At 43.4% G+C, this 22,018-nt stretch overlaps 1 protein-coding gene across 2 annotated transcripts in view; it reads left to right on the top strand.

Annotated features, from left to right (window-relative positions):
- The window catches only part of SYNM (synemin), a 131,836-nt gene extending 110,200 nt beyond the window's left edge, over positions 1-21,636 (top strand). The window contains exons 1-2 of one of the 2 annotated variants that reach the window (XM_086958077.1): positions 11,999-12,280; positions 15,375-21,636. In XM_086958077.1, the coding sequence (XP_086814203.1) occupies positions 15,449-19,759 (4,311 nt within the window). In that variant the 5' untranslated portion in view covers positions 11,999-12,280; positions 15,375-15,448 and the 3' untranslated portion in view covers positions 19,760-21,636. Of the gene's footprint in view, positions 1-11,998; positions 12,281-15,374 lie in introns of those variants that run through there. The other variant, XM_086958076.1, reaches the window with a different exon arrangement.
- Positions 21,637-22,018: the final 382 nt, after the last annotated feature.

Genomic DNA, 22,018 nt, shown 5'->3' with positions numbered 1-22,018 from the left:
AAAATCCCTTCTTTGTCAGGGACATTTCCTTTTTGTTTTTCCAAAATAAATCCCTTGTTAGAGGGTTGCTGCTGAAAAACAATTATAATGCTGAGGGGGCAGCCGCACCATGGTAGCACTCCTGGAACTAGAATTTTGCTATATGTACTGCATCAGCAGAAGCACTTTCAGTGAAAATGCCTCATCAAAGCAGTAGGAAAATGATTGGTGAGGAGACTGCTGCCATGCCGGCGCAGCAGGGCTTCTGCTGTGTCATTAGTTGGGCAACCTGTCTACCACATCCTTAATGATGTGCCTAGACTTGTATCTTTAATATTGCATTCCAATTTAGTTTTTTTTCAAATCTCTCTGTTGGAGAGGCTGTTTTTACGGGCTCTGCGACGTCAGCACTTCGTCAGAAGTGGGGCGGAGCTGCGAGCATTATTGTTAAGGAGTTTCTGGATCGTGCTGGAAAAATTCGCGAGCTTTTTTAGTACATTATTTTACCATCTGCATGGTAATTGGTCCTTGCGGTGCCTTCTTTCTAGTAGCCTTATCTCAATAGGCCATGTGTAATTTTCGTTTGGCAGTTCCTGCATTTTCTGTGCGGTTTCGCGCACGGCAGTCCATTAATTTTAATTAGGAGCTGTCAGGGTGCCGCAATAATGTAATGCAGATGTTGTGGGCGCGTTCACCAGTCTGCAGTGAATGGCGCGCGTTCGTGCTTTTCCTGTGTTCTCTTTCCGTGTAGGGCAAACCTGAAAGGCATGGTGTTATGAGCAGAAGGCCATATATCTTCAATTATCTCGCCATCACGGCTCCATGCCACAGTGTAAACAATGTTCATGATGAAATACTGAGAACACAGGGCACGTTTAAGTGCATGTTATGTATCTGGGGCAATTGTTTCGAAAACGGCCCTTCTCTTCTTTTGAATCGCACGAATGTATTTATTTTCCTCAGTTCCCAAATTCGCCATATTCTTTTAATACAATCTTTTCTTTGAGCTACGTTAGCTGTCTCTGCTTTAACACGTTTATCCAAATTCATGGAAGACATATGTAAAACAATGGTACAGGCTACTGTTTCATTTCTGTACAGGAAGGATGGGAAAGAGAACAGTCCTTCATTTGTGACTTTTGGGTGTTGGCATTCTTTCTCTATTTGCTGTTTTTGCTGCAGAGCTATAGAATTAATCAATCGACCACTTATCACACGCATCTGCCACTGTAGGTTATCTCCGCCATGTTTCAAGGAAATACATCTTCAATTTACTGTCCAAGGCTTTTTTGTCCAAAGGCGAAACGTTGCAGGATTACACGTATTTGGTTCCGACAAAGTGCAAAACGTATTTTTTGTTTCAAGTTGTTATCGTCTATATTAGTGTTGCTACTTCCTTTTGCTCCCTGTTGCGTGAGCTTCGTTAGGTTTTGTATACCGTTGGCATGAACTATTGTGTGTGTGTTCTATCGTTGTCCATCCAACAGCACGCCTGCCACTGACAGCGAGTTACAAAACAAAGGTATTATTGTTGTTCGTCATAGTTCCCCACATTGTACTCTTGTCTTTATTGATGTAATAATAGTATGCAAGTAAGTCAGTTTGCATCATGTCAGTTTGCTGTTACTAAGGTGCAGTCCGAGAGAGCCTATAGGCTTTGATGGTGCCCCAGGGGTAAGGAAAGAATGCTGGGTCCATAAACAGAAGGGACATTTATATTTAAAAATATACAACTAAAAATGCAGACCGTTGTAGTGCTAACAACTGGGACATCTTGCAAAGTATTCCTCCGGTATTGCAGCCCCTCCCACCTCCCTTTATACCGGACATATGGGAGCTTTTCCACAATGTGGGCTTTTCTGGTACATTTAGGGGAGCTACATGCTGTGTTATCAAGAAATTAAGTGGATGCTTCCTTTCTGACTAGACTGGTACTGTGAGATGACCCGCAGCCCAGTTTTGACACACTCGCCTGGTGCCATTTTAAGGGTTAAGCAGGCTTTGGTTATCTGTTATCCTTTGTTAAGAGGATTTTGTTTTTCAGAGGAGTGGTGCTTTAAACGTATGCATGTGTAAATCTTAACGTTTGTTGTACACGTTCTAGGTAATTATTCTAGGCTTATGTTGCCATTTCACGCAGACCTCATTGATCGAACTGTAGATACTTTATGGACCTTGGTTAAGAAAATAGTGAAGGAGAACAGAAAGCAGTTGCATAGAGATCACATAAGCGTTCTGTTCTCTCTTTGAGGCGTTTTTGGGAAGCCAGGCATAGTTTAGGAGAGCAGTACCCCCCCCCCCCCCTCGGGAATAGGTTTGAAACATCAAAGAACTAGCCATGGCTGACTGGCTCTGGGGAGAGATGCAGTGCAAGAAGGTGTTAAAAGTAACCCGGTGCCACTGGCATGTTTAAGCATGCGTACATATCACACGTTCAGAAAGATCACCCAACATATGATTCACAACTTCAATCTGGACTTGCCATAGAATTGACTCCACATACTGATCATTGCAACAATGTAAGCTTTGACTCTATTTCATGTCCCACCTCCGTGTGATCTGGTCTTTCCTTAGTCTTGCTCAGTTTCATTCCCAAAATAAAAGGGATTTGAGGGGAAGGTATCTTCACCAAAATCTCTTTGCTTTTGAAGTCCACTTTTTTCAGCTCACCCTCTCCGCACTTTCATCATTTCATCTTTGTTCCTTGATAGTTGCTTTGGTTTTAGTAGCCTTGGTCATGTTGCACGAAGGTGCTCTCCCTTAGACTTTTGCTTAGGTCGGGGTTTTGACTGCAGCTAACAATATATGTAGAGTGGACTCTGCGTCCTCCTCTTTCAACCATCGCCTTTCTTCGAGCAATTTTTCAGCTGTTTGACTTGAGCGTTTGTCAGTTATGTCTTGGCCCAGCCCAGTGCGGTATTCATGTCTCTCTTAATGTTATTGGTTCTTTGAGCTTATCCTCCCACCTCCACTCCAGTGCTTGCCTTGAGCTGCAGGAGCGGCCACTTTACAAGCCTTGTCTCCAGTTCACTCTTCTGTCATGAGTGTCGCTCGAAGGGACAAGCAGCTTGCGTACAGCCCATTAAACCCAGACTATTTGACTGTACCATTGCTTATTTTATTGTTTGATGATATCCAGTGATACTGGTCCTATTTAAGGCTGTCAATCTAGCGAAAAGTACCTTTAAAAGTTTTATTTACTTATGTATGCTTTTCGCCACAGCAATTCAATGAATAATGGTTTACACTGCAACAATAAATAACATATGACGCATGCCTATTAGCTGAGAGGGGATGGAAGGAAATAAAATGACAATGTTAACGTCCTGGAAAGGCCATCAACAGGCTTTAGAAGAAATACCACAAAGTGAAAGCAGAACTACTGGGAAAGGGTTGTCTTCCAATGTTTTAGGAAAAACAGCAAAAGCGAGCTCATGGTGATGGAGTACGATCCAAACACATGTGACAAGCTGAGCATAATCCCAGAGTCCGAACATACACAGCTCCTTTAGTTATGTGCTTAAACTTTCCTGTTACATTTTAGATAGACCTGGTTGTTCAGTCGGTAGGTAGTGAGCCCTCAGCCTCCAATGTATTTTATCATTTGTCTCTGGAGCACCAAGAAGCCTTGATCAATGTAAGCTATAAGGCAGCATAAAATACAGGTCCTTCCAGCAGCTCGAAAAGCGCACAAGCAAACTCTATATTCTGTAGGATTTACCCTTTAGCCCTACAAGTATTACATAGTTGAATAGACCAGGCCATCGATGCACCTTATTTTAATTGTGTTATGCCAGAGCTCGTTGAGCGCTCAGATATGCATTTTGATCTGTTACATTCTATGGACAAATATTTTTGTTGGGTCTCACAGGCTGGTCGAGGCATGCTGGGAGCCACAGAGGGTAGTGCTGCTGCTGTCAGGGGTGCAGCAGGTGCAGTGGCACCAAGGCACATGTGAGCAATGGGGCCCTCTGCTTCCCAATGGTGGCTCTGTTTTACGACCAAGCTGGGGTCCGTTTCCTATGCTTGCTTCGGTGTTCATGGGGCCCTAACTCTGCTATTGGCTTCCGTGCCGCCTGGCTTGGGGTCTCTCGCAGCCTAGAGTTGTTGTAGCCTAAGGCACTGAAACAGTGGTGCTGCTGTGCCTCTTTTTATTTTTCTTAGCAGAGTCTACATTTTCTGCTATTTTTGTACAAAAACAATTATAGAAAATCCTAAGGCCCTGGTTACAAATTCTTCATAACATTGCAACCCATGTGTAAACTTCTGTTTGCGCATGGGTCAGAACTATGAGTTTAAAGGTATTTCATGCATCCTATAATTATTGTATGTGTTAAGTAACTCCACCTTTGTCATTTTGGCAGGTAAAACCTGCTGAAATTTAACAGCAGAAAACATATGATATTCATCATATCATGCAGATTTTGGTGTGTTAAACACCAAAATCCTCAGGTTATTCCCCATGTACTTGTAATAGGTTTTCATAATCACATCCGATAAATAACTTACCCTGTGGTATCATTATTAGGAGCAAAAACTAACACTTTAGCTCTTAATCTGGCCCTAATTTGCATATTCAACCCAAAACGTCTATTTTCCTTTAAAACTCCTAATGCACCCCTTAACCAATATCAGCAAACACAGGACATATATCTCTAAATTCTGCTACATGAATTTACAGCAAACCACAAAATGTATAGCTTAATGCCAGGTTTTATGTAATTCTGTTCAGTAATGTTTGCTTCTATTTTACTTAAATGGGGAATGCTACTTTTAAAGATCACTCTAATTCACTTTGACAGCTTTGTACTGTTTCTGCTTGAATTTATGAATGTGAGCTCACATTTTCCAAATTGTGTACATATTTATCAAAAACCGCCAATATTGTTAGCAAATTAAAAAAAATCCTATGGTAGGTTCAGCCTAATCATCTATCTAGTATTAGCACATACATCCTGCAAGAGAGAAAACTCACTTACTCAAGTGTGAAGGATTTCTAAAGTGAATTATTATTTTTAGATCGAGCCTAGGCAGCGCATGCACTACTGTGTGAGGCATGCTACATCCATAATATGTGCTTAAAGCTCCTCCTGTCTTTTCTATTGTTTCATGTTAGATACCTTCCTATTGACCATCAAATAGACGCCTTAAAGCACTGGCTGTCCTCTTCCTGTGACTCAGTCGCCCCCCTCAGGAAAGTCAAGACCTGTCGCCCCCATGATGCTCAAAAATGGTTTTCAGACGAGCTAAAAATCCTCAAATTGGACCTTAAACGCTCTGAACGTCATTGGAGGCGTAAATACTGCCCTGCTTTGCGAGCTAAATACAAAACGCTCTAGGCAAGTTACAAAAAAGCCATATTACGAGCCAAAACCATCTATTTCTCGGAAAGAATATCCCTTTCAGCCAATAAGCCCAAGGAGATTTTCTCTATAGTTCGCAATCTTGTTGCATCCGACAGAGCCAATTTGAACATTATCCCTTCCCAAGACTTTTGCCTTTCTCTCAATGACTTCTTCCTGGAGAAGATTGCCAAGATCAAATCTAATATTCCCTCTGTCTCTCCGTCCCCTCCTTTTTCTGTCCCCCCCTTGTCCTCCATTCCTCTTAATCAGTTTCCCCCTATCTCCTTGGAAGTGTTCTTGGCTCTACTCCAGAAAGTGAAGTCCGGTTCCCCAGCCGATTGTGCGCCAGCCCGCTTTCTGAAAGTATTCTTCACCCATTGCCCCGACCCTCCTCTCTCTCTTCTTAATTCTTCCATTTCCTCCGGTTCTGTTCCTAAGTATTTCAAATCCGCCATAGTTCGCCCTATTTTAAAAAAACCTGGCCTAGACCCTTCCCTCCCTTCTAACTTTAGGCCTATTTCCCTTCTCCCCTACCTCGAAAAGATCTTGGAGAGCTACATCACTTCTTGTCTCTTCTTGTCTCTCTTCCCACATCGAGGACAACCACCTCTTGGCCTCCCACCAAGCAGGTTTCCGACCGGCTCACTCCACCGAGTCTGTTGTCCTGTCCGTCTTGGACGAGCTAAAGAGTAAGGCAGATTCGAACTTGCCCCAAGCCTTGGTGCTTATTGATCTGTCCGCTGCGTTTGACACAGTCGACCATGCCATCCTTCTCGACCGTGTCAGCGCAGTGGGCGTCCGGGGTACTGCCCTCTCTTGGCTCGCCTCTTTTCTTACAGATCGAATTCAGGCGGTTCATCTTTCCTGTTACTCCGCCCCTTCCCGCTTGGTCCCCTGTGGAGTTCCCCAAGGCTCCTCTTTGTCCCCTCTTCTTTTTAACCTTTATATCCGTCCTCTTATTCTTTCCCTTCTTGATATGGGGGTCTCCGTGTATAACTACGCGGATGACCTCCAGCTCGTATTTGATCTTTCTTCTCCATGCACTCCCCACCCAAATTTCACTCTACCTTGGCCTTTATCTCAGATTGGATGAATCGGAATCAACTGAAGCTTAATCTGGACAAGACGGAGTTGGTCCTGACTGGCTCCTCCTCCTCCTCCTCCCCCTGGTCGACTGCCTTTTGGCCCTCCATCTCTGGCCCTCCACCTCTACCAGCGGCCTCTGCAAAGACCTTGGGCATTAGAGTCAGTCGGGACCTCTCTATGCATGCCCAGATCAGCTCGGTTGTCTCCTCCTTTTTCCTTTCCCTCCGAATCATCCGAAAGGTGTCCCGTTTCTTTTCTTCTGACGCCCTTAAGCTTATTATTTTGGCCATGATTCTTTTCCGTCTCGACTACGGGAACAGCCTGTACGTGGGCATTCCAGCGTACGAACTTCTTCAGCCTACAGGCTGTCCAGAATCAGGCCGCCCGCCTTATTTTCCACCTCCCAAAGTCCTCCCACATCACCCCTGTCCTGAAAACACTTCATTGGCTCCCCATCTCCCAGAGATCCCTCTTTAAGATAGGCTGTCTGGTCTTCATGGCTCGAGCCCGCATCGGCCCAGTCTTTATCAACTCTCTCATCACTCCCTATGTCCCCAACAGTTCCCTCCGCTCCTCTAATCAGTTCCTCTCCAATGTACCTCGGTTCCGTAAATCCAAAACTGGAGGCACCAGATTCTCTGTTTTGGGTCCCTCCTTTTTGAATAGTCTCCCTCTACCAATCAGATCCATTACCATTTATTCCCAATTCCGTAAGGCCTTAAAAACCCACCTGTTCTCCACTGCGTATTCCTGCTAAACTGTTCTGGCTTCCCCTGTCTCCCTCAGCTCCCCACCTCTAGCGCCAGGAAGCCGCTTGGTCACAGTGCGCTCTATTAAGAACCTTTTCATTTCATTTCATTTCATTAAATGCCTGATTTTGTTTGGTGAATATGCCTAATTAGTCCTGCCTTTTGGTGTTTCAGACCCTCCCAGCCGACTGCCCTTGTTGCGTGTGATCTTACTCTTTTTTTATATATGTTCCTCCTTCACCCTCTTTTTTTTTGGTTTCCCTTGGCTCGTGTATCAGCATGGCACCTGGTTCACAGACACCGCGCTTCATATTTTGGACGGTAACACAAATCCGTGCTTAGATGACGGCATTAGGTTTGCTCCTCGACTCGTTTTTGGTCCACGTGCAATAATCCAACCGATCGCATGGATTTTTCTGCCTCACTTCTGAGGGGGCCCTCTTCTGAATATGATGAATTCCACCCCACTCCTCCTCACCACCATCCTCTCACGCCACTCACCTCCCTACAGTGTTAACTTCTCCTTCTCTGCCACTAGCAGCTGCCCCCTCTTTCTTCCTCTTCCTCTTATTCCCTCACTTTCAGTCTCTCGCTCCTCCTCACTTGCTGAAACCCATGACTTCAACAAACAGCACTTACCCTCTCTTTCCTCTCCTTTCCTTTATTTTTTCCCCTGTGAAATGGATCTAAAACAGAAAGGACCACTTTGGCTGCAAATGCTGTCTTTTTCTGACATTTTCCAGAGTTTGCCAGTGAAGCGCTACTTTCGTTTTCTTCTCTTTCTTTGACAAACATTGTTTTCCCCGGGTGGGGAAGTGCACCATTCTTGGAGGTTCTGAAATACCTGGTTGATGCGTACAGTGGAAAACGATAAATGTAATCCTTTGCTTATTTTAGTTTATAAAATGTGTACAGCAGCTCTTTGTTCAGAGATTTGATCTCTTTCAACCATACTGCTTATATTTCGTAAGGAAATAAAAAATGGACATTGAACAGCTTCCTTCTGGTCCCTGTAGTCATGTCCTTAACTTTCAGGCAAAAACACTGATTGATTTCTGAATAATAAGTGTTAAGCGTTAAGGTACCCATGTTGTTCCTGCTAACATTTCACATGCTTTACTTAATCTTGCATTCCTTATGAGTGTTTGATTATTCCAGGATGTTGTTACTTTTTTTTTTTCAACCGGCATATTACTCTTGTCCCCCTCCCTCATAAGTTATTTTCCATCTTCTGGTTCTCCAGCGCTGTGAGTTCATACGAATAGCAATAGTACTATGCAAATATCGTCATGCCACTACATACAAAAAACAAAAAGTAAAAAACATTCAAAGGCTTGTTTAACATGGTAAGACGTCTGTAATTATGTTGAGGTTTTTTTTTGTCATTATTTTCATGGAGCATTTCCTCAGAAAATGTAACGTGTGTGGGGGAACTGCGTTTCAATAATCATTACCTTTGCCAGGAGGGCTATTGCAGTGCAGCTTCACAGTTAAGTCGCAAGCAACATCTTGCACGTCAAAATAAATCCTAAAATTAAATATACAGGGTTCTATTTCTGCTGTTACTTGAACTTCGAATGTTATGCCTGCGGGCATCAAAATATCACTAATATGTTAGATTCACGTTTAAACAAAAAAAATTAGCTCTGTACCACTTGCTGGTCTCTTAAGTGACAGAACAGCATTGAAAGCCCTTTTTCAATGAAGTTTGGGCCGTCGTGTTGAAGCTTCTCTCTCCGAAATTTGTGATACTGTCATGAGCAGGCCTTTAAATAACTGTATGCCTAAAACTGCTGAATTTGTACACAAAGTCACTTCCACAGTAGGAATAACTGTGCTGAAACATCTATTTGTGTATGTCGACTCTTAAACCTACTCCCACATTACCATGCAGGATGCCCTATTTTAACTTACTTGCAAACCTATATTAGGTCCAATGCTGGAGAAAATTAAATGATGTATAAGCAAATGTAGCTCACCCGCAGTGGTATCTGTAAGGAAATGCCTCTTTTTTCATGATCACCCCAAAAGTTTTGGACTGATGCAGTTGGTTTTTCGAATCTGAGAGTGCACTTATTCATGCTAACCAGGCCTTAGTGCCTGTGCTTTGACCTTAAAAGTGAATATTTACTTGGCTTATACACAATTAGCATAAGTTAACTTACTCATAAGTCCCTAGTGTATGGTACAAGGGATACCCAGGGCCTGTAATGTAAAGTGTTCCTCATGGCAGTAAGCACTTATTGGGCCACCATGAATGTGACAAAGTAAAGCTTATTTCCCAGCCTGCTACTGCAGACTTGTGGAGCAGTTTTAAACTGCTAAGCCGACCTTGCCATTTAAAATAATGACAAAGTGCAGACCTTCCTTTTAATATATGAAAGTCACCCCTAAAGTAGGCCTGTCAAGCCCTAAGGTAGGGTGATTTATTAGGACATGTCGTTTTATTATCATTTTTACTGTACAACGGCTAGTAGCCCCGTAGGCAAGTACAGGGTTACCTGCTGACAACTCAACTATTCTAAAATCTGAATGGGGCTACTAAAGTTGGGGCTTCAAAGTAGCTAAAGAATTGTTGCATCAGAGCCGACGTGATGCCCAAGAGGAATTTATGTAAATTTAGAAAGTTGTCACCTGGTTAACCGCATTTTCCAGTGGCCATTTACAGTTGCTGGCCACAAGACACCCTTCTGCTGTCCTAAGGAAGAGGTGTTACCTCTCCCTGGCAGGAAACCACACAGGGTGTGAGAGAAAAAGTGAGCTTCAAAAGAGAAGTCACCTTTGAAGGGTAAATGGTGGATAAACACGAAGGGGGCTGCTTTCTTCTGTTCTGGTAGACAGGCTGGCATCGGGGAGAGCGAGGGGAAAACAGTTGCTAAATTGTTTGTGCCATAGACTTGTAGCAATCCGGGTTCTGCAATCTGAAGAGGTGAACTCCATGTGTCAGTTGGCTGACTTCCTGTTACAGCTCCAAGACCACAAATGTGAAAAAAGCCACCATGACAAGTTGTTAACCACAACTGCTTGTTCACAGCTGACCAAAGCGCAGTCTGGGAGACTGAACCCTAACACTCAAAAGTTGCACCCAAGTCTGCTGGACCCAGAGAGTCGTCAAAGTGCAGTTTAGTTGCTTAAGATGGACACCAGCCACAGTTAAGGGGAAGCACTGGTTTTGCTGTGACCTGAGACCAGTAGACCAGTGGGAACTGGTTTTTGACTGGACTTCACCTGGAATTTGAGGTGCATCAACCTCTAGGCCAAAGTCGCCCACTGTGTTCGTGGTCTGAGGTGTGCCCCTAGGAAGACCCCCATCGACCAGATCATCATCCTCAGCATTTTCAACATCTTCAGCATCCGTTATCCCTGGCATATGGACCACCCGCTCTATTGATGTCTATTGCAGTTTGCCTATAGAGCCTGGAACTGGATTAGAGACTGCTTTAACAGTTGTATGATAGAAGCATGCATAGTTAAACCATGTGTACCTCTACCACACAGCCCAATCCACAAATGCATCTTAACCATGCATTCCTTTACCATGCAATTTCGTGGTATAGGCATGAATGGTGATGGGGTATGTGTGGCTAAGGTTGCAGACCCCACCATGCCTAAAAATTACCCCGACTGCCCATTCCCTTCCTACTGCCCTAAAGTCTAAAACCCTGTCCCTTTACTTACACTACACCCACGCAGTCCCTTAAACTACCCCAACCCCTCCCCCCTGCCAGCCCCACTCAACTCATCAGGGCATCTTTATGCTTCCATCTTCACTGTCTGCGTGGTTTAGGCATATGCGTGGTTAAGGCAAGAGTGACTCTGCTTGTGTAGTCAGAACACCTGTAGTTAACACTGCAGTGTTCCGACTGTTACCCTGCTTTAATTGCAAGGTAACTCTCTTGCTAAGCCTTATTTGCCCCCTGACTTGCACCCTGCTGGAGTTGGTCCTCCAAAGCAGGCCGGAGTAACAAATCACACCTTTTTTTTAAAGTTTTCAGAGTACCCGCTAATCATAGTAGTTTAAGTGAAAAGCAGAGGTTTACAATTTGTTTAAAACCCTGTATCTCCAAAACTCTTTGTTCGATTTTGTTTGTTTTGGTGTCGAAAAATGCATAAAAATATCCTTATCAATTGGTGTCAGATTTCCTTTGTGTTGCTTGTCTCTCTTCAATCAATCACTCAATCAGGGTTTTGAGAAGCGACCTACTCACCCATGAGGGTCTGAAGGCGCTGGGGAGTAAGTGGATTCGAGCAGCTGTGTCATCCGAATAGCCAGGTTTTAAGGCGCTTCCTGAATGTTTGCAGTGTGGGCGCTCGTCTGATGCTGAGGGGGAGTTCGTTCTGGTCTTGGCCGTGATGTAGGAGAAGGATCTTCCTCCCGTTCTGGTTCTGAAGATGCCAGGGATTTTGGCCAGGTAAGGTCGGTGGAGCAGAGGTTTCTCTTGGGTGGGTAGAAGGTGATTCTTTCGTTGACGTATTGGGATCTGTCCGGTGTTGTGGAGGGATTTGTAGGCATGAGTGAGCAGCTTGAAAGTCACTCTCTTTTTGACGGGGAGGTCTATTAGGTGCTGTGTGATGTGGTCTTGTCGTGGGATGCCGAGGACGAGTATGGGTGCGGCGTTCTGGATAGTCTAGAGTTTGAGGAGTAGAGATTTGTTAATTCTGGCATAGAGGGCATTCCGGTAGTCCAGTCTGCTGGTTATGGGTACTTGGGTGATGGTCTTTCTGGAATTAATTGCTTTGTTACTTCTATATGCACTTAGGTTTTATATATGAGTCTAACTGGACCCAGATTGGTTTGTGAGTTCATTACATGGTGAGGTCGCACCACCACCGCTTTTCCTCATAATATGTATTTTTTTAATTCATATGTAATTTACCTAAACTCCATGATTAGACACATATAGCTGCTAATTACGTACTTATAATTGGCTTAAAAGGTGAATAAATGTTGACTTTGCCTTACCTGCATAGGAGTGTGGGTGAAATCAAGATCTATTTAATAAAACAAAAAAATAATCAGGAGATGAAAAATAAAGAGTGAATTTATGCTCTTTTTGGAGAATTTTCAATATGATTTCGGGAAATATTACAGATACCTGTGGTTGAGAATTACATTTACAGGTTATGTTATGTTATGTTAAATTTAGCTTATAAAGCGCGCGTACGCCCGTAGGCTTCATGGCGCTGTAGGAAGTTTCCAGAGCATAACACAACAACAGAAGGACCACTTAGAGCGTCTGAGGATAGGCTTCTCTAAAAAGCCAGGTTTTAAAGGCTAGTCTAAAGGCTAGAATATCCTCGTGTGACCTTAAAGAAGCTGGCAAGGAGTTCCAGAGGGATGCAGCAAGAAAATGAAAGGAGCTGCCGCCCTGACGTTGTTTCCTAACAACCGGCACAGTGAGCAAGTTTTTGTGACCCGAACGAAGGTTGCGGGAGGGGGTGTATCTGGCAAGCAGGTTGATAATGAATTTGGGGCCTTTGCTTTGTAATGCCCTAAAGATAATGCAGCCGGTTTTAAAAGCCACCCTCTGGGCTACCGGCAGCCAATGCAGGTCTGCCAGGCCTGGCCTGATGGACTGCCATTTAGGAAGCCCACAGATCAGCCTGGCCGCCTGATTTTGAACCAGCTGCAGCCTCTTGAGCTGCCCGGCTGGAAGGCCCAAATATAAACTATTTGAGTAGTCCAGCCTAGACAGCACAAGGGCGATGGTCACCTGTATCAGGGCAGAATGGGTTAGGAAATGGGCAATCTTTCTAATCTTGCGCAGCTGAAAGAAGCATGCGGAAACAACTGACCCTACCTGACTTTTCAAGGAGAGGTCGTCACTGAAGGTGACTCCAAGGCTCTTAACCGTGCGGGATTTGGAGGGGGGATTTCCCATCTCCGGAGGCCAGAATTGAGGTCCCCAGCTGAGTTCGCTCTTCCCAGGCAAGATCAGTTCAGTCTTGCCTGGGTTAAGTTTTAGGTGGTTAAGGCCCATCCATCTCTGGATATGAGCCATGACCTCCCTAAACTCAGTGACAGCATCCGGCGACCCTAAGGGGAAAACCAATTGCAGATCATCTGCGTAATTAAAGATCCACACTTTGAATTTCCTCAAGGAGTGCAAAAGGGGACGCAGGTATAAATTAAATAAAAGGGGAGACAGGGATGAGCCTTGAGGGACACCGCAATCGTTCTTAATTCTAGGGGCTGTGAAGGTGCCCAGTCTCACTGCTTGAGTCCGGTCGGACAAGAATGATTGCACCCAGCTCAGGGCAGTACCCCTGAGGCCTGCCTGCTCGACACGGCCGACCAAAATAGTGTGGTCGACCGTGTCGAAAGCAGCAGACAGGTCAAGAAGCACTAGTGCCTGGTGGACATCCCTGTCCGCGTTACACCGAAGTGTATTCTGGACTGCCAGGGTTACCGTCTCGGTCGAATGGCCTGGACGGAACCCAGCTTGATTTGGCTCCAGAAATCCAGTGGTTTCCACAAAGTTGGAAAGGCAATTGGAGACGTGAGCCTCCAATATCTTGGATAGGAACGGCAACAGGGATATAGGACGATAGTTTGATGAGTCCTGAGGGTCCATACCTGGTTTCTTAATTAGAGGGATTAGCAAAGCGTGTTTAAAGCCAGTGGGTACCCTGCCCTGGGTCAGTGATTTATTTAGTAGGGGTAGAATACCCTGAGGGATAGTCCGACCGATTTCCGAGAAGATGTGGGGGGGGCAGATGTCGTTAGGGGATCCGGACTTTACCCTCGTCAAAAGTGAGGAAAAGGTTTTATCGTCAATGGCCGGGAAGGTGTCTAATACAGAGGGATTGTAAAAAACGTCATCCAGAGGAAGTGACGTTGGGGAGTTAGCAATGCTCGATTTGATAATGACAATTTTTTCTCTGAAAAAATTATTCAGGGAATCACATAGCTTCTGCGTAGGAGCTATTGAAGGGGCTGTCCTGTCGTTATCACAGAGTTCGTTAACTATATTAAAAATATCTTTGGACTTGTTGGATGATGATAAAATTTTTGTGGAGAAGTAGTTAAGTTTGTGTTGTTTTAAAATTTTTTGATAACTTTTCCTAGTGACGCAAAAGGTTTCCCTATCCTGTGAAGAGTAGGTGGCTCTCCACTGTCTTTCTTTCTGACGTACCCCTAATTTAAGTGCTCTAAGTTCTTGAGTGAACCATTTGTGGGCATCATTGCCTCTGATGTTAGGTAAGTATACAGAGGGGGCGAACAGATCTGCTGCGTGAAGAAGCCAGGAGGACAGTGCCCTCTCATCAACCTCCAGATCTTCGTCTAATGGGGGAAGGGTGTTGTTCAACGTGTCCATGAACCCAGAACGGTCCATGGATTTCCATTTACGGAACTCTTTGCCCATGGGAGGTTTGGCCTTGTGCTGCCCTTGAATTTCTAGTGGGAACTGGATAAGATAATGATCTGACCAAATGCAAGGGCTTATAATAGGAGAGAATGGTGGTACGTTGTATGTCCAGATTTGGTCCAAGCTGTGACCCTTCTGGTGAGTGGGAGAGTGAATGTGTTGGACCAGGTTTAGATCTGTAAGCAGATCCCTCAGTTCTCCAGCTTGGATGTCAGTGTCTGTTCTATCGAACCAATAATTTAAGTCCCCCACTAGAACAGTTTTAGAGTGCTTTATTACATGGGAGGCCAGTTGTTCTGCCAAAAGTACTGGGTAATTAGCCATGTATTGGGGAGGGCGGTATAACAGAATTACAGTAAGAGCCCCACTCTCTGAGTCTAGTGTGATTACCAAATTCTCTGTATTGGGGAGGGTGAGAGAAGGTAATTCCCGGAAGTGAAAGGATTTTGAAATGATTGCTGCTACCCCACCTCCAGCCTTCCCTTGAGCACGGTTGGCAGTCAAAATGTAGTAGTCTGAGGGAAGTGATGCCAGAATGTCCGGCAGGGAATGAGGGTTGGTCCATGTTTCGGTCAACAATAGGAGATCTGGTTTTTCTTCCGTCAGGAAAAGGAAGATGTTGACCTGGTTCTTTATTAGGGACCTTGTGTTGAGGTAGTAGCATCTCATATTATGTAATAATAGAGAAGCCGATCTAAGATCATTCGGGAATGGTGGAGTAGGCTGAGTATCATCAGCCAGCAGGGGAAGGCGGGAGAGCCCCAATGTTTGTATACGTGTGCAAGTATGCGACGGGAGTGAAGGGAGGGCTATTCCTGAGGAGGAGCTAGGTTGTAGTGATACAGGTAAGTAACTTAATTCCATTAAGTTAAAAATAAAAGAAAAAATGGGGTCAAGTTTATATGATTAAGTTGGCTTCATGTTTAAAACTGAAACAAAAATACGAATTGTTTACCGTCTTTTTTTTCCCTTTTCAGGTTCTCGAATTGGTGTTCACGAGCATGCCACTATCTACTCACTACACGAGGGTCAGAATTCTAGAAGATTCTTCCCAGCCGTTCACAGCAACGTTGAGACTAGACACCATACTCATACATCTCACGTCAGCAGGGCTGGGAGTACTGTGAAAAAGGAAGCTCTGGTATCTGAACATCGTCCATCATCTACTGTCAGAGATGAAGCTTCTTACCAAAACAGTACCAGAAGGCACGGTGGGTTTGAGTACTTCACCTCAGGACAGAGTCTTTCAAGTCAAAATGAAATTCATCGACCAGTCCCACCAATTAGAAAAAGACACAATGAAAGCTATCGACCAGTCCCTCCAATTAGAAAAGGTACTGCTTCTGTAGTGCAAGAATCCAGCAGTAGCTTTCAGATGTCATCCAAAGATCTTCAGAAGAGCCTGCAACCAGGAATCGCACAAGCCACTGAAACAAAAATGGAAAAAAATAAGAAACCTTTAGGTTATGAGCTGAGTTGGGAATTGAAAGAAACTAAACAGGTTAAAAGCGAAGCGCAGGATATGGTGAAAGAAAAGGCAATGGGAGAAGAGCAGTACAAATTTACTAGGCATGACTTGCCAGGGGAGGTATCTAAAGAAGTGAAAGCTATAACGATTGAGAGATGTGTACTCCTTGAAGGAAAGCCAAATAGACAAGAACAAAGTTCTGTTTCTGAGATCAAGACCAAAAATACAGTTGTGCTGGAAGGTGAAAACGTTCAAAAGGAAGAATTGATCACTACTGATGTGCCAATAAAAGTAATGGCAGCTGGAAATGTTCAAGAAGAGAATGAAGGCGAGAATCCGATTCACAGGGAGAGGATCTTGATGGTGGACGAGCAGGTGAAATCAAAAGGAGAAAGTGTAGCACATGAAGGCCTAAGGACAATAGATATTCCTATAAAAGTGACTGGTGCAAGAGAAACTTATGGGAAGCGAACTATCATTGATCAAGCCCAAGAGGATGCAAACCTTATTGTGAATAAAGCAGTAAAACAGTGTTTATCAGATGCTGGTGTGAGCTTTGTTGAATCAGAAGAACTGATCAGGGAGTATGAGTCAAACAAATATGAGACCAGTGGCATAATGGAGGAGAAGAACAGTAAAGAAGAGGATTGGGATATTCACATTCCTGTTAGTGTTGAAGCCCTACAAAGGGAACAGCTATCTCAAAATATCAGCATACAGACACCTGTCCAAGAGGATTCACCTAAAAAGGGTAAAGAAGACTTTGACAAACCTGCTGAAAACGTAGTGTTAAACTTTCCAGAAACAGACACAGTCTTCAGCACAGGGAAAGATGTCAGTGCACAGCACAATTCAAAAACTGCAACATGGTCGGATGGGCTTGCTGAACATGTAACTGTGGCAGACTTTCTTAAACATGTTAGCCAATCTACTGGCCTGCATTCAACTGATGAAACCTGTTCTGATGCGAAAGTGACATATTCTGAAACCAAACAACTTGCAAACGATGGAACAGTGACAACCGAGATTATCATGCAGACAACAACAGAAGAGGACTTTGACCTATCTGATCAGGAGGAGATTGAGCACCTTTTGAATAGTAGTTTGGAGAAAACAACCCTGAAGCATTTAAAAGGAATGCACTCTGAAAGTTTTTTGGGTAATATTCTGCACAGTGGCTTGAAAGGAAAGAAAGGTGTTAGGGTTGAGATAACTGAAGAGCCTCTGGAATCAGCCACTGATGAACAAGGTGAATTTTCAGTACCGTTTGAGGTAGAGGAAGCTGATGATTCTACTCCAATTGTGCAGAGTAAGGATGGAAGTGATGAGGAAGCTGCTGGTGCATCTATAGCTGCTCTTGGGGCCAAAGACAAACCAAAATCCACAGAAGATGTGACTCATGTAGAAGACGTAACGGATGGTGGTGATACAGGTGAAGACCTAGAATACATAGTCTCCACTCCAGATGAGATTCCTGTAGCATCTGCTGAGGACGACTCATTGTATGGACAGATTCACATAGAGGAAGAGTCTAGTATTAGCTACTCCTGGCAAGATGATTTTTCACAGAGCTCACAAAATAGGAAACATACCAGTAAACTTTCTGAGCATGATGCCAAAAATCACACCCTCAATGAAACCAGCGAGGAAATGCGTACTTCTCTTGTAAAAGAGAACATTTCAGGGAAAGAACCTATTCACATGGAAAGTCTTGTGATTGAAAAAGAAATTAAAATACCACAAGAGTTCCAAACATCAATAGCCGGACTATTATCCAAAGATATCAGTGACCCTAAACATCAACTGAAGGGGGCACTTGAGCAATTAGAAGAAAGTCTTCCTGGAATTTTAAGGGAAGAATTGTCTGCCTTAGGCAGTGAAGATCAAAAAGATGTAAACAGCTTGGCAGTAGACATTAAAAAAGTTCAACAAACCACAGACAATGGTGTGGTGACTATCGTTGCAGAAATTAATGTCTCACAAACCATTGACTCAGATGATCTAAATATATTAAACAATCTTCAAAGTAGACCAAATGTCAGTGAAGAGCAAATATTGCAGTCTCAAAAAGAAGATCCTTATATAAATCCTGCGATCCATACTCAAGAGAGCGTTGGAAATGCCATTGTAAGAGATGTGTCCAACTCTGGGAGTAACATCATGCTGTCATCTTCTGAGCAACTGCCTGGCTCACCCAAGATAAACACCAGCAATGGTTTATCTCATTCTACTGCAGAAGAATCCCGCCAAGAAAGACCTACTCCTGCTCCACCACAGCCCAGTCCTACAGGAGAGGGGAATGAAATGTACATGTCAGCAGACATGAACACATTTGTAAGGCACATTAAACTAGGTCCCAAAGAATTTTACACAACCGAGCACATCATTTTTGAAGGCCCTATCTCTGAAACATTCAACCTTGGTATTGCAGGAAACCATTCTCCAACTGATGACTTAATAGATGCTAATAGTTCTGTTATCAGGCATTTAAAATTGAGCCCTGTGAACATTACTACTACAAACGCATCTGTATATGATACAGCCTCTTCTGAGACTTTGGACTCTGGTGCTGCCCTTTCTCCAACAGATGGGGCAACAGAGACAAACAGATCTGTAAGGCATATTAAACTTGGCCCAAGAGAAGTGTATTCTTCTGAACAAATAATCTTTGAAGGGCCAATCACTGAAGCACAGGTACTTGGACACATGCCTCCAACAGAAGGTTCAGATGACTTTAGTAGATCCATGCAACAGGTCAAATTGGGCTCAGAAGAAATTCAGACAACTCAACAAATTGTATTTGAAGGGGCTATGTGTGAGCCCTCTGATAACGATAGCAAAGAAGACTTGTCCACATACACTAACAGGTCCATAAAGCATTTCAAACTGAGTCCAACCGAAATTCAGACGACAGAACACATCATTTTCAAGGGGCCGTTGTCTCACTCTGCAGATCATATTGGTATAGAAACGCTTTCTGAAGCTGGAATCAGCAAATCGATCAGACACATCACTCTAGGTTCAGAAACACAACCAACAGAGCAAATCATATTTACAGGGCCTATATCGGATTCTGCAGCTGATAGTAGTTCATACGTGAGACATATTAAATTGATCCCTCAAGACTTCCAAAACAAAGAGGGGATCATTTTTGAAGGACCTGTTTCTGAATCTCTTGGCGAATTAGGGGAGGTCTCTGCTTCAAGGGAGAATGCAGAGGTGGAGACCTCAACAACGTACTTTAAGATTGGATCAAGGGAAATTAAAGCCGCCAAAGAGGTAACTTTTGAGCACACAGTTTCAGACGAAGGGTCCAGTGATGCCATATGTCTTCCTCCAAATCATTCTGCGGAAGCCAACAGGCCTATCCCCCACATTAAGTTGGGTCCAACGGAAAAATCATTCACCTTTCAAATGGATGTGACACAATTTACAACAACCCCTTCCGCAGACACAGGGACCCAGGAAGCAAAAATGATCTTTTCAAGTAGGAAATTTACAGAGAATCCAGATGGCATTCTATCAGAGAAAGCAAAAGAATTCAATCAGGATGACTCCAAGGATGCAAATAGTGAAGCAGCAAATGATGATAAAGTGCCTGATGCATATGATGATTATTTCCAAGCCAATGGGCAAAGAGTCATTGACACATCTATGTTTGATAAAACAGTGCAGCTGCAAAGGATGGTCGACCAAAGATCGGTGATTTCTGACGACAAAAAGATTGCTGTTGTGTATCTCGATCACGGAGAAGATGTCTAGTAGGGAAAGCATGGTATTGCATTGTTTGGACACGTTTGCAATGGACACTGTCATTGAAGCCTCACTTAGTCCACCTATCTCTTTTTCAGTATGAAAAGGATTGCGAGCTCTTTTGATCAGCTTCCTACAACCGGGGTTTATACTGTAGGGCGCCCTCTGGTGTAAATGGTTATAGAATGGAAGCTACTTTCGTCTGCTCCTAAACTGCAGAGTTTCTTATGGGCAAACACCATCCTATGTCACAGAATGCCTTCATTGCCATGCCACAAAACGTATCACATGCTTTTAAGCACACCTAGACTTATGAAAGAAATTAAATTCCTTTAGAGTATTTAATTTTTCTTATGCCATATATATTACATTATTGTATTTATTACCCAACTGATCCACTTTACACAAGCACGCATATAAAATGAGTTGACTTTTTATCAGTTTTTTATGTGCTATCAAAACTTTGAAAGAACCACTAACTACTTACTATCAGCATAATATATTCATCCCTCTCCATTGCAGTGGCTAGCTGTTGAGATTGGCACATCATTCATTGTATGGGAATGCACTTATTATTTAACTAACAGCGTCTCGCGAGAGTTCCATCAGAGCATCTTACGCCTACTTGAGCTTGCATGGAAAACAGGGACGGCCTGTGGCAGTAACCAAAAGTGCCCTCAATGTTTCCCCTTTTCTGGATCCTTAAGCTTAAGCACAGATGGGCATTGCAGCTCCAAGGGAAGTTTTGCTGTAACTACATCTTTTTATTCAGTAGGGTGACATCAATAGTTGGTTATAGTACTGTCCAAAAATATCTAGATACCTTAATGCCAGTCACTGTAGTCTTCCTGCTCCTGCGTATAGATCAGTTCAAATTCCACTTGCTAGAATTGGCAGGCCAGCAACCAAGACAACGCATTTAGGGCGACGGTTCTAGTTCTCTTCAAACTTACAAAACTTAAAAGGCGTTGATTATACCCTAACTGATTAGATGAGTTCACGGGAGTCTTGATTAGAGCTACAGGCAAGATAAGCAGTTTCAGAGCGCTAAATACCCCGTGGTACCGTTAGCCCTGCACTACTAATAGCATAGAAATGAATGAAGACCGTTTTAAACAGTAGGGCTTGTGAAGGGAAATCGTCATTAAACTTAGAATTTCTTGGCAACCCTCCTGACGAGACTGTATGTGAAAAAGCAATATAATTCCCCCACGATCCCCATTCTCTTCGCTCTTCAAGTCCTCTCAGAACTGCTTGTTGTGATTGTAGTAAATTATGGAGGAACAATATGTGGAATTAGGTCAGAACATCCAAAATTACAAAAGCTTTTAATGTAAATTTCAGGGGAATATGTTTTCTCAACCTAAAATGTAGGATATAAACAGTGAGTGAAAAAGGTAGAAACATGCAAAGTGTTTTACAGCTGCGAAACTGACTTTCAGTTCCCTCACAACAACAGCCTTGCTTGATAGCTGTGGGTCATGGAAGTGGTGTTCTTCTGCAAAGAGGCATCTTAACAGGGGGAAAAGGTGGCAGGGTACTTATAAAGTGTGGAAGCGGAGTGGGTTACAGCAGGTATCCTTCACACAATCCCCTGCACTTTGGGTGCCCAAAAGAGGAGCTGTATCTTAGAATTTGTTCACCAATGTTTTTTCCACGAGTAGGGGTGACTAATTTCTTGAAATTTAAAACAAAGTGACAACTACTCACAAAAAATCCTTGCATATCGGACCCTTTGTGAGGAAGGCTTGTGGCATAAAGTTATTTGAAATCAGTTGCTCTTTTTGATCTCTGTGGCACTGATAACAATATTGTTGGGTCTACTCTAATTACTATACATTTGAGTTATGTTACTAACAAATTAAACTTGTCAAACATGTATCCAACAATAATTATTCTTTGTATGTATACAACACCATATACATCTTCAATATTCATTACAGTGCAAATGTTTTAGACTTTAATTGTGGTTTAACTAGTGCTTCCTTTTCTTTAAACAAGCATTAGCAAAGCCAAAAGGTTTCGCCAATGGGATAGCTATTAGTTTTGTCAATTTCCTTTTGCCATGTTGTACAGCCATATGGCTGCTATGCAGCATGGCTGAAAGTTGGGGTAGAAACCGATAGGACGCGTTCAGCATTGACCATGAGAGACAGGGATCCATTTTCCTGCTCCGGGATTATTCTGTGCCTTCAGAAAAAAAGTTTAATCAACTTACATCCTTGATGAAGTCTGCTGTTTTGGGCCATCTTGAAGACAGCACCAAAA

Source organism: Lissotriton vulgaris, chromosome 2_1, assembly GCF_964263255.1.
Source record: "Lissotriton vulgaris chromosome 2_1, aLisVul1.2, whole genome shotgun sequence".
Classification (NCBI taxonomy): Eukaryota; Metazoa; Chordata; class Amphibia; order Caudata; family Salamandridae; genus Lissotriton; species Lissotriton vulgaris.
This window is presented reverse-complemented; position numbering and strand designations above follow the sequence as displayed.